The sequence below is a fragment of the Microcebus murinus genome, chromosome 6 (genome assembly GCF_040939455.1).
Source record: "Microcebus murinus isolate Inina chromosome 6, M.murinus_Inina_mat1.0, whole genome shotgun sequence".
In the NCBI taxonomy this organism is placed as follows: domain Eukaryota; kingdom Metazoa; phylum Chordata; class Mammalia; order Primates; family Cheirogaleidae; genus Microcebus; species Microcebus murinus.
Window position 1 is genome coordinate 73,710,394 of NC_134109.1, and position 12,219 is coordinate 73,722,612.

Genomic DNA, 12,219 nt, shown 5'->3' on the forward strand with positions numbered 1-12,219 from the left:
ACCACATTCTGTCGGTCTCTGATGGAGAGGTAGTGACTTCTAGAAGGGTTGGTGGATACACTCCTTTTGAGTGGTGGATACTTGCTGAGTGACAAGTGCATCCCAACAGTGGCCTGGTGCTTGACCCAGAGGTGTTGGTAGAGGAGGGTGGGGGAAGGAAGGAAGCTTCATGTTCAGTTCAGCAAGGGTTATGTTCCCACCCAGGATAATTGGCACATATTCCTCAGCTGTCATTAGCAAAGGACTAGGCCTATCTACTGATATTGTAGTGGGTCTTTTAATCTTCCACAGTTCTTGAGGCTGCCCCAGATATCATAAAGGTTTCATGTGCCCTGCTCTGTAGGTTTCAAGTTCTTCTGCAGAAATTGGATGGAAGCTCAGGAAGGGACTCTCACCTGCTCCTGTGGGGGTGAGCGGAACTCCCTGGTCTTCCGAGCAGTCAGGGCTGCAGACATGTTCAGGGCCTGCATGAGCTCATTGTAGCGGAACTTCTGATTTGCCTGTAGCTTGGAGACATAAATGTCACCAAATGCCACGATGGCCTCCACTCGGTGTTGTAGCTCACAGTCACAGAGATAGCTGAGGAGCTCACACATCTGCAAAAGAAGTATACATTTATAATAACAGTTCATGTACTTCAGTGAGGCTGCTAGCATACCCATTTTGCAGATGACAACACTTGACTTGGACAATTAAAGGAACCTGTCCGGTGTCACACAGTAACCAAGGAGCTATTACTTGAATCCAAGTCAGCCTGAACACAGAGACTAACTCTTCACTATTAAGGCCAAAGCAACACTCAAAAACTTAGCTCATTAAAGATAGAATAAATCTGCCTGTGGGGAGAGAGGGAGAATAGCAAGTCTAAGAAAATGTTTTCCCAGGAAGCTCAGTACAAAAACCAGCATCAAATCATGCACGTGAGCACTGTCTCCCTTTCGACATGTTTGTTTCCCTTCCCATCTTTCATTGTTTTTTGGTTGATGTGCACTGTTTTTCTGTGATCTGCTCTTTGAACTATTATTATTACTAATCTTAGCACTATTACAATTTATACTAATAATAACAGTGGCCATAACCGCCAAGCACTCTTTGCCAGACACTTTGCCAAGCATTTGACGTGTTTTATCTTCTTTAATCCTCAGTGTGTTCCTGATAGTTTTTAAAAGCAGAAATTCTATTAACCCGCCTCCACTTAACCACCTCATGTGATCAGAGGATGCTCTCCAGTCTGTCTGGGTACAGACAGATGCCAGCTGTTGCTGGTGCGTGGTGCGCTCTCACCTAGCGGGACGCTCTGGCAAATGTGCACCCCTTCTCCTGCCAGGTGAACCAGGACCCAAAGCATATGTCTGCCACACTTGTGATTATAATTATACCATTTAATTAAAAATGATACAAACCGAGGAAGTAGGAAAACTAAGTTGGATGACTAAGAAACTCAGCCATAAAAGATAAAATAGATAAAGTGGGATGTAAAACAATTAGAAAAAATTGGGGGAAAGCTGAAAAATCTAGAAGCATTCCACACTCAGGTTGCTTTGCAACTACCTCTAAATCAAAGTCTACTTTAAAAACTCCCAAACTGGCAATTGTAGATGGTATGCCACAGCCATCATATATGCAAAAGAAAGGGTTCCACATATCAGTTAGGAAACTCACATTAAAAAAAAGACCTTGGCCTTACATCAGAATGGCACATTTTAGCATATTTTAATAAAATGTTTAAAGTGCATTTGTAAAATTTGTTATGCTTCTCCTCTATACTCAATATTTTGATGGGCCACCTACGAAATTCATCACACTAGATAAGAAAGTATCTACTGTAGATTACTATAGTACATTTTGTGATAAAACATTTTATAAAAATATTTTTCATATATTTTATTATATTATCCACATTTTACAAATAAGAAAGCTAAGCCTCTGATCAGCTACTGAGCTGGCAAGTTCACATGGCCAGCAAACAGCTGAGGAGCAGAAACTGGAAGCCAGGGATGGCTGTGCCAGGATCACCCCACTGGGACAGACTGTTCTATTCATTTTCATCTCTCTTTCCTCAGGGCCCAGAAGACAAAAGTTCTCATCCTTAGCGCACTGCTCATGCCAACTTACATCTGAAAAGCCTAGGGTTTAGGCAAGTTCTAGATGGTACCTCTAAAAGCATGTCTGTCCTCCTTAGCTGGGATGGTGGTCATGCAAATATTATCCACACAGGTCCATGTCAGCTGGGTGGTCAGAGCCCGGCAGGTGATGAGAGCAGGTGATGGGTGCTATGACACTATGAGCTGGCTCTTTTATTTTATCCCATAGCCAAACGTTCCTCCCCATCTCCAGACAGCTATCTCACAAATGGGCCCTTGCATCCCAAAGGGAAAGAGATAAGATCAGGGCAAACCCATCACTGGTACCAGAAAAACAATTCTAAAGCATGTGCCTTATGGATAGGCATTAGTATTTTCATTTTGGCTTGGGGAGAATCAGGGAGTGCATTCCATGCCAGAAACAAGCACCCCCCCCCACCCACGCACCCTTTCTCTGAGCATCTCTGCCGCACTCTTTCAGCAGCAGGCAGAGGTCTGTGTTCACAGGCCCAGCCTCAAACTGGGCTGCACTCTCTCCCTCCCAGCCCTTTCCCAGGACACCGTCTTTGCTGCCCAGAGTTACCTGCACTTTGACGGACTCTGGTAAGCGTGTCTGCAACAAGCCTCTGATGGGAGCCTCCTTGCTGGCCTTCTCTCCAGCCTCCACTGCCTTCTCCTCCACCTGGGTCACCTCCTCCTTTTCTGCTCCCTCCTCCGCCTCCCCGCCGTGCTCCCCAAACACAGAGGGATCGATCAGGAGGAGGATCTGCCGAACATCGTCGTCATCAAACACCCCCATGACCAGCAGGGTTCCGATGAGTTTCAGCACGGGCACAAACTGGAACTCCACGGACCCTCCAACAGGGTCCCGGATGTGGGCCCCGCTGCACTGCACCGCCTCTGTCAGCATGCTCAGTGCCTTCGTCTTGAGGGTCTCCAAGGGGATCTCGGGGCTCTGCTGTTGGTGCTCCTCACTGGTCGTGACAAAGCAAGGGGTGGAGAACCGGAACTCTGGCTTGAGGCACGTTCTCAGGCCCACCCCGGGCAGTCCGTGCCTCTTGGACTCATCAGGGTACAGGCGGATATTCCTGGTCGTGCTGGTAATGGGGATGATGTACTCGTTCTTCATCATCAGCTTCCTCTCCTTAGCGTTGGCCAGGTGGATGCTGATGAGCAGGTCATAGAAACCCGATCGAAGGAGGCCGGGGAGGTACTTGTTGTCAATGACGTAGAAGAGCTGGGAGAGGTCCACGTGGCTGCACAGGGCGTAGGCCACCCGGCTGTTTCCCAGGGCACACAAGGCGCTGTACAGCCGTAGCGTGTGGTAGTGGAACTGCATCAGGTCCTCCTGCTCACAGAGCTCCAGGACATCCACACACCTGAGGACAGGACAGGCAGTCAGCCACGCCATGGGGAGAAGAACGCACCAGAATTCAGCGATTTCACCCAGCCCCACAAAGGCAAGAGGGGGCAGAAGGACAGAGGAGTCCCTGCCACAGTTTCCTTTGTGAGCTATCAATCCTCTCTCAGCTCTGGTCCATACCCAGCTCCTGGTAACCGACCACATCTAACGACGAGGCTCGCGGAAGCTGGGAGACTTAAAGACACTGTGTTACCAAGTGGGAAAGTCCTCTTCATTAGAGAAAGATAGAAAACCCTCAAACAGGAAAACATCGAGGTACATGACAGTGGTGACTTGGTCGTCTCATTTGTAGGATCAGGTGGATCTTCCATTTCCTAAAGTAAAAGCCCCTCAGAAGCTATAGTGGAAACCCCCTAAAAGTCTACTATCAACATCACCTCTGTAATCTCCAATGTACCATCTTATATGGGGCATTCCCTCCCCCAAAACAAACACACTTGAACTCTTGTCCAGAGAGGAGACACTCTCCAACTTGCAATAGGCTGGTGTAATCCAATTTGCTTTTTCCTCACTGATGTTAGAGGTCTATTTGCGTGTCACTCCCTTGTTTGTGTGGAGCTCTAATCTCTGCTTAGATTTTCCATTTTGTTTCACTCCTCATCATGGATCTGAGGGCCTGTTGGAACTGGCTAACTTGGTTGGGCTTCTGGTCTTCTGCTTCCACCCTGCACTAACCTGTCCTGCTGCTGCTGGGATCTGACACCTAGCTGGGAGCTATGCAGGTATCAAATACCTCCACGCTCTTCTCATTACCCACTTTTTTAGTCAAAGAGATCAAAGGATAGTAATAACCACAACAACAAGTTACTTAATTCTTACTATGCACAGAAACTGTACATACTAGATTTTATCTGTACCGTTTCCTTTGTCCCCCTAGAAACCCTTTGGGTGGGCATTTCTCTCACTGTGTAGTGAGGAGACTGAAGCTCAGAGTACACGAGTGACTCACCCAAGGCCACACAGCCAGAACGTGGTTTCACTGGTATTGAATCCAGGCCATAATTCAAGACAACCCCTTAACTTCCAGGGGAGACCAGGAGCCTAATTCTTGGTTCTACAAGTCAAGCTAGGTGTGCCTCATTCTTCCCCTTCTCGTCATAAGTAATGCATATTTCAGGGTCACCACTTGGTTTTTAACTACAGGCATGGAAACACTCCCTGATCCCAGGCACCAGGAGCTGCAACAAAGGCCCCGAGGCGGGCATACCGCAGTGCATTTCCTGCTGTTTCTGAGTGAATAATGAAGGTGGGGAAGGGAAAGAACAGAAACTGGGGCTCTGGGGAAACCAGCGGCCACCCCAGGCTGAGCGGGACCCAGAGTGTTCCCAGCTCCCTGCTGGTCTCGCCTGGCCCTGCTCCCAGGCCTGCCATCTCCCCGGCGGGCTCCGGTACCTGCTCTCCTCGGGGATGTGGAGCGCCATCATCTGCAGGGGCTCCAGGCACTGCACCACCCAGCCGTGGCGCTCGCTCACCCGCTCCGTCTCCACCTTCAGGAAGCTGCTGGGCATGCGGCTCCAGAGCACGGGCTGGATGGTCTGGACATCCAGCCGAGGCGGACACTGCGGGACGGGGTTCTTCTCTTCGCTCTTGAATATGGCCGCCGACAGGGGCATCGCGTTCTGGGGCAAGGTGGAAGGCGTTAGAGGAGAAGACACACAGGCGATAACGAGATTCCCAGTGGCTGGGTGCATCGCCCATGGAAACCAATATGGTTAGAATAAATTAAAGATAGGCAAATGTACTGAGGGGACCACTAAGGGCTTTACCAGCATTAATTGGGACTTTGACTAATGGGTTATATGTGCATTAATTCTTTCAGCACTCAAAAAGGGTAGGAAAAGGGGAAGATAAGAACGCATGTTCTGTCATCTGAATTTCACAGGCAAGCATAGGGGCCTGTGGGTGGGGTGCATATAAGGAACGAGAGGGATTCTCTCGTCTTCTGAGGCCTGGGAACTTTCCCCTCATGGTCACTGCTGCCCTCTCGTGTCATGGCCATTAGATGAGGGGACAGATACATACCTTCAGCTTTCCCAGTTCAAACTGAAACAAAGAAGTACTTGTAGGCTGCAGGAAGACTGCTGGGAATACTTTGGTATTGGGCTCCACCTGGAAACCGAAACAAAAGAAGTCTGCCAAGGGCTGTCACTTTCCACTGCTCAAAAATTCTGAGACCTGGTACCTATTAGTGGAGATCGCCATGGCCCTCCATGGTAAATGTTCTCTCAACTTGGGGCTGAACAATCTCAGGTGCTTTCTTGGTATATACAGCTAGTAGTCTTCTCTGGTGCTCAAGAGGTCACAGGGGAGGAGCTAACTCACCACCAAAAGCAGTATCTGCCCTTGGACACTGTGCAGTGTGGTGACCTTGCTCTTCACAGAGCCTGAGGACTCCCGTTCAGGGGCAGCCTTGTCATTTACCATGGTTGCCCATGGGAGATGACAACCGGGGCTGGAGTGGTGACTCAGGATTATTTCTGGGGGTAAATCAACACTGGTCAAGCAAACCCAGGGAGATCCTGCGGCAGTTTCTCAATCGGGTGGGCACTCCCGACAGGTTGGGCTGAGTAGTGTTCTGTGGGGGGAGCTGTGCCATGCACCACAGGATATCGAATGGCACCCCTGCCCCCCATCCACCACACGTCAGCAACACTCTTCACCCCCACCTCCGTCTCGACAACCAGCCATCGGATTCCTGACATGGCCAAAGGTCCCATGGGGGGCAAAAGCCTTGGTTGAGAACGGCTGCTCAATAGGCAAAGGAAATTTGCTGGAAAAACACAGAGAGGCCGTCTCCAGAGCCTGTCCACTCCTCACATCTCTCCTTCTCTCTGGCTTCCTCTGGACTTCTCTCTGCCCCTTCTCATGCTTTACGATTCCAGTCCTTAAATAAGGGTTCAGGATTCAATGATTGTCCTCCAGCTGCTGCTCAGATGAGACACGTGGATTTATTGACTTACGACATCAGGGGCTCTATGTACTATTTGCTCACTTTGATGGAGGAGCAGACTCGGAGCAGCCCCTGGATTCCGTACTACAAAGCTTATTACAGGCATAGCTGGCCAGTTTCCAAGGGGGAGTCACCGTGGACTATAGAAGATGACTTAAGTCTACTCACACAGTGAGACTTCAATTCCACCAACTGAAGCCCTTTGCATTGAAGCAAATGCAGACACTAGGAAATTCTTGCAATTCTCTCCACTTACAAATGAGGGGGTGGTGGGTCTGTTGGGCATAGCTCTAAGGTGACCCTATTGTATAATCTGCTGCCCTAGAACTGATGTCTTGTTTTTAGCAAACAGAACATGGCAAAAATGAAGGGTCTGTCATTCCCTTGATTAGCACATGATATAAAACTCTATCTCAGCAGATGGGAGAGGAAGGCTTCCCAGCTGGTCTTGGACAAGTAAGCTGGTGTATTGTGCCCATGAGAGGGCCACGTGACGAGTGATTGGGGGAAGGGGCGGGGGAGGGGGAGGGGCAGGGGGCTGGAGGGACTGAGGGTGGCCCCTGGCTGCAGCCAGCATGAAAACGGGGCATTCGTTCTACAAGTACAAGCAACTGGGTTCTACCAACAACCATGGGCTCTTGGAAGATGATCCTCAGCTCCAGAAAAGAATGCAACCTTGTTGACACCTTGACTGCAGCCTTGTGAGCTCTGGTTACATTGTGCCCAGATTCCTGACCCACAGCAACTGTGGTACAATGAATGTATGTTATTGTAAGTCCCTAAATTTGTGGTAATTTTTATGTGGCAATAGAATAAATACAGGGAGTTTTCCTTTTGTCAGAGTATTTGTTTAGGCTTCCCTTAAAAAATGAACTTCCTCAATGCATTTAGACATAAGATTTATACAAATACATTTGTATGGCTGTACGTGACTTATAAGCTTGCATGATTCAGTACTATCATTTTCTTATGAAACAGGCCAGATTAGTGAAACCCCAGACTTGCTCCCACTACATGGTCGTTCTAGTACATGACAGCAGGCTCATATTTCAGGTAAAAGCATTTGGTTTGTACCAGATGTTTCAAGTACTCATGGATGATATGAAGAGATAAATGCCAGTAAAACCAAAATGCAGGGGTAGACTGCTAGAACTGCCCGTCTATGCCTGAAATAAGCTCTGTAATAGGATGTTCAGCCAATAATTATTTAGCACCTATTATATACCTGCTTTGAGCCAGACTTTGGGTTTACAGCAGTGAGAGACACAAATAGGAAATTCTGATTTGATGCTGTTCTGACTTGAGCAAAAAGACAGAAACTTTACCTAGGCTGGCCTCAAGATTTCTCATATGTCCAATATGTGACATCTAGAACAACCTGCAGCCCTCAAGTCATTGCAGCCTTAAGGAAGCAGAGCTCTGGACCAGCAGAAAGCTCATAAGTATGCTACAGGAGAAAGAAATGCATTCAGGCAAAGGCTTCCTATGCTGAACAAAATCACACCAGTATACAGGACTGTCAGAACTGGCTCCTACAAACTTTAAAAGCTGCCCAGCCAAACTCAGACCTCCCTGAAGAGATAGGTGCTTTGAAAGCACTTAGGATGCCCTGTGGTAGGTTTATTTCCATCATGTAGAGTATATTCCCATCATTATGAACAATGGAAATTTCACTACAATTGTTAAAATAAGAAGAAAACTCAAGTGTGGGCTCATGAGGGTGTGCGTGAGGATAACAACAGCAATCGGTGGTGCAGTAAGCAGAATTCTAGAAGGTCCTCAGGGCCCCATGTTATTCCTGTGATCAGATTATATTACAGGGCAAAGGGTATTCTGTAGACATCAGTAAGGCTACTAACCAGCTGACTTTCAGATAGGGAGACCTGTGGGCCTTTTCTAATTGCATGAGTTCTTTAAAAGCAGGGGTTTCTCTGCTGGGGGCAGAAGGGAAAATCAGAGAGCTCTAAAGCATGAGAAAAACTAGGTATGTGCTCATTGGCTTTGAAGTAGAGGGGTCCCATGAAAAGGAAGGTGGGCACCATCTGCAAGCTGAGTGGTCCTGGCTGGCTTGCCAGCAAGGAAGCAGGGGCCTCCGAGCAAGCCTAAGACCTCCAGTCTCAAAGCACTGGATACTGCCAACAACACGCACAAGCTCAGAAATGGATTCTTCCCAGAGCCTCCAGATAAGAGCCTAGTGGATACCTTGATTTTGGCCTTGTGAGAACCTGAGCACCCAGGCAAGCTGCAGAACTGTGAGATAATAAACGTATGTTGTTTTCAGCTGCTAACTTTGTGGCAATGCAGTAGGCAGCAATACAAAGCAAATATAAGTGATTTCCCAGCCAAGCGAGTGAATCTGATGACACATACTTAGCGAGCACTCACTAGGTGCCAGGTACTGTTCCCTGCACAGGGGAGGCAGCAGTGAACCTGAGAGGTGGCTCTGCCCTCAGGGAGCTTACATTCTAACAAAATGAGCAGCACGCCCAGACGTACGTAGAGCTGTCGTGATGTGCCACCGACTTTTTCCCTTTGGTATTTAAAGTCCCTTTGGCCACTGGCTGATCCATTTTGTCCTTGCAATAACAGACATTCTCTTTCCAATCATGTGTGAAGGTCAGGGCATAGGAACTGGCCTGAATTGAACGCTAACCCCTCTCATAAATCCGAATTTCACAGCTGGCCCTGTCCTTGGAGCGGTGTGGCTGGAGTGGCGATCGCTTAGGAGCAGCTCTTGAATGTGGATTTTATTTTTCATTTAGCCACTGATTACATTAAGTGGGACAGAAAAAAGTGTTCAAATTGCATAGCACTATTTAATGGGGAGGTCTAGAAACATTGTTTGAGAGAATCCTTCTCTTGTTATTTTGGTTGCTGGTCCTTTCAGAATCGAAGGCTGGTGTATAAACATTGCCCGCCTGTTCTTCTTGAGATAATTGAAAAATGAAAATGGCTACAGCTGCAGAATAACAATGATCCCACTGCCAGGGACCAGATGCACGGCTGGACCTGTTACTGTCCTGTCTGGAATGAGAAGACAAGGCTGGGGCTGAGCCTCCCACGGGTCCCTGGACAGAGCCCTGACACTCTCCCATTTGCAGCAACTGGCCTCAGGGCAGGAGTCAGGCATGGGAGGGCCAAGCAGAGTCACCGGGATCCATGGATCCATGGGGAAAATGCAGGAGGTGGGTGCCAGAACCCAGCTCAGAGAAGACAACTGACCAGGCCAGTGTCACCCAGGAATGATGGTGAAGGTGGGATAAAAATGCCACAGTGTCCTCCTCTTGGCTGTAACATCCCAACATCATGGGCCCTTCCCTGAGGCAGGAAAGTCACTGCTGCAGCAAATGCCATTAAAAAAAAATTAATCATTTTTTTTAATACTTCCAAAGACCAACTAGCCTTAAAAGTTATTAGATGCTTTAGAGTTCTCTGCAGCTCAGGGAGGACCCTTCGGTTAAACTCATTTCAAAAGTTAATGGGAAAAAGCTAATGGATTCTGAAGGACAGAATGTATATAAAACATTTCTCAGGGGACTTGGGGGAGGTGGAATCATGAGAAAGTACTGGAAGAATACTACTTTACTTTCTGTCTAAAAGCCTGGCTTCGCAAACGCCTTTGTCTGGAAATGGCTGATGGGGCTCCAGCTGCAGGACCCAGCCTGCCAAGTGGTGTTGATGGCTCCACTTTCTCTCAGGAGGGGGACGGGGACAGACAGCGTCGCACACAGCAGAGAAGGGTAGCTGCCTCCAAGCCAGCAGGCTGCTCCCAGACTCCAGGAAGCGTTTGGTCCAGCCGTTCTTGGTCAATGACCATTTCAGATTGGAGGTGGCTGTTCTGCCTGCTCCGCACCTGACCCCATCTCTCCAGCCAGACAATCGCTGCCAAAGGCTTTGCAGCCTGGATGCTGTAGCCTGGGGTGGCTGACCAGTCAGGGATTTTACCCATTTACATAGCAGCAAGTGGTTTTTAATCTTCTGTAGTTAGCCAAGCTCGTGACCCTGGAAGATGGTTGGATGTTTTAAACACTGAATGTCACTCGCCCGCTCAAAAACCTTCAATGTCTCCCCATTTCCTATTTATGCTTCTCTATCATTCCAGATAAATTTCTCACCACTAACCATAAGAGCCCCATGCTTTCTTGTTCACTGATTCTCAAACACACTGTGTGCTTCCCTATTTCCGTAATGCTTCTTGTGCCATTCATTCAACTAGAACATTCTGCCCTCTCTGCCAGAAAAAAAAATCCTTTTGTTTTTCTAGAAAATCAAGACTTCTTTTCAATGAACATTTTCCTGACCACCCTTGTTGGAAGCAAGTTCTTCCTTCTCTGAACTCATATAACACTCTGTCAACATCTACATGTGATTCTCTGTTCTACCCGTTCAGTGTCAAGGATAATATATTGAAATTTAACTCCTTAACTTCACATTTCCCACAGCATGGTCTGTGGCACTCAGGATTCATAGAATACCACTAATTGTTAAAGTTATAAAAGTGCTTTATTTTGTCAAATAATTTGAGAAATGCTTGGTTAGATAGGTTTCTTTCTGAAGTATTTCTCAAAGACTTTTAGAGTGCTAACATTCATGGCAAAACTTCAAGAGGAAGATGCAACGTGGTCAAGCTCACTTGGCCATCAGGATGAAGGTGACCAGGCTTCTTGTGGCTGATGACAGGTAAACCTACATCCATTAATATATGCCTGATGGTTCTGAGTAGCTCTGTGGAAGTTCACAGTCCGTGAAGTAAGGAAACACATTATTTACATAAACGCATTCTTAAAGGGTCCTGCAAGGCAGGTCACAGAGAATGTGAATAACCTTTTTGCAAAGAGAATACTACCTGGCAAATTAATCAGTTTTTATAGATTTCTATTTTGAATACAGAAGTTTCTTTAAGTGAGAAGCATTTTTGCTCACCTTATAAACCTTGCATCTTATACTGTGCAGGTATCATACAAGCTGCACAGAGACAGACATTTATGAAATAAATGAACCACCTTTTATAGCTCAGCACTGAGGAAAAGCCTTTTCATCCTCTGGAAAGATGACCAGCATATCTGAACAACCAATAAATATGATTCCCACCACCTCTTTCTTTCTCTGTACAAAATGAAGTCACTTTGCTTATTTTTTGTCCTAACTGACTTGTGGACCACCTGGCCTCATTGGCTCAACACAACATGGCAGGGATTCTGAATATGGAGAAGAACAGGGAAGAAGGTACTGAACACCAGGCCGGGGACACGACCGCCTTGGCCCCCGCAGCTGCCCCTACCTGGTAGCAGGTGCCAAGTTCTTTCCCGTTGGCTGAGAAGGACAACATGCCCATCGCCAGATCCAAGAGACAGCCGATCTCCAGGTCCACGTTGCTCCGACTGGATCTCTGGGAACTGGCCACAATGTCCCCACCCCAGACCATGTAGCAGTTGCTGCGTTTCACACTAGGAGCCACAGAGAGAGAGAGGAAGAGGCACACAATCTGCACTGGGGCAGCTTGTGATCAAGACTCAGGAATGAAATGCCCCAGAAACCTTCTTAGGAAGCTTCCTCATCAGCCCCAAATATGTTTTTTTCCTATATGAATTTATTCAGCTTCAACCCAATTTACTCAGGCATGAGCCACTCTGTAGGGATGTGGCAACCTATGAGGTTACCTCCTTTCAGAGAGCACAATGTTCTGTAACTGTGTCCTAACTCAGTGTCAACTCACCTTTGTGAAACAGACAATGGGGATGGTAGTCTTCCTACCGTAGAGA

General features: G+C 47.5%; 1 protein-coding gene across 5 annotated transcripts in view; it reads right to left on the reverse strand.

Moving 5' to 3' along the window:
* Positions 1-12,219, reverse strand: part of RYR3 (ryanodine receptor 3) — a 505,145-nt gene that overhangs the window by 182,699 nt on the left and 310,227 nt on the right. For all 5 annotated transcript variants that reach the window (XM_076004231.1, XM_076004228.1, XM_076004227.1 and 2 more), the window contains 5 exons: positions 11,739-11,904; positions 5,530-5,616; positions 4,900-5,126; positions 2,668-3,463; positions 396-596 (listed from right to left, as the gene is read on the reverse strand). In XM_076004231.1, the coding sequence (XP_075860346.1) occupies positions 396-596; positions 2,668-3,463; positions 4,900-5,126; positions 5,530-5,616; positions 11,739-11,904 (1,477 nt within the window). The remainder of the gene's footprint in view (positions 1-395; positions 597-2,667; positions 3,464-4,899; positions 5,127-5,529; positions 5,617-11,738; positions 11,905-12,219) is intronic.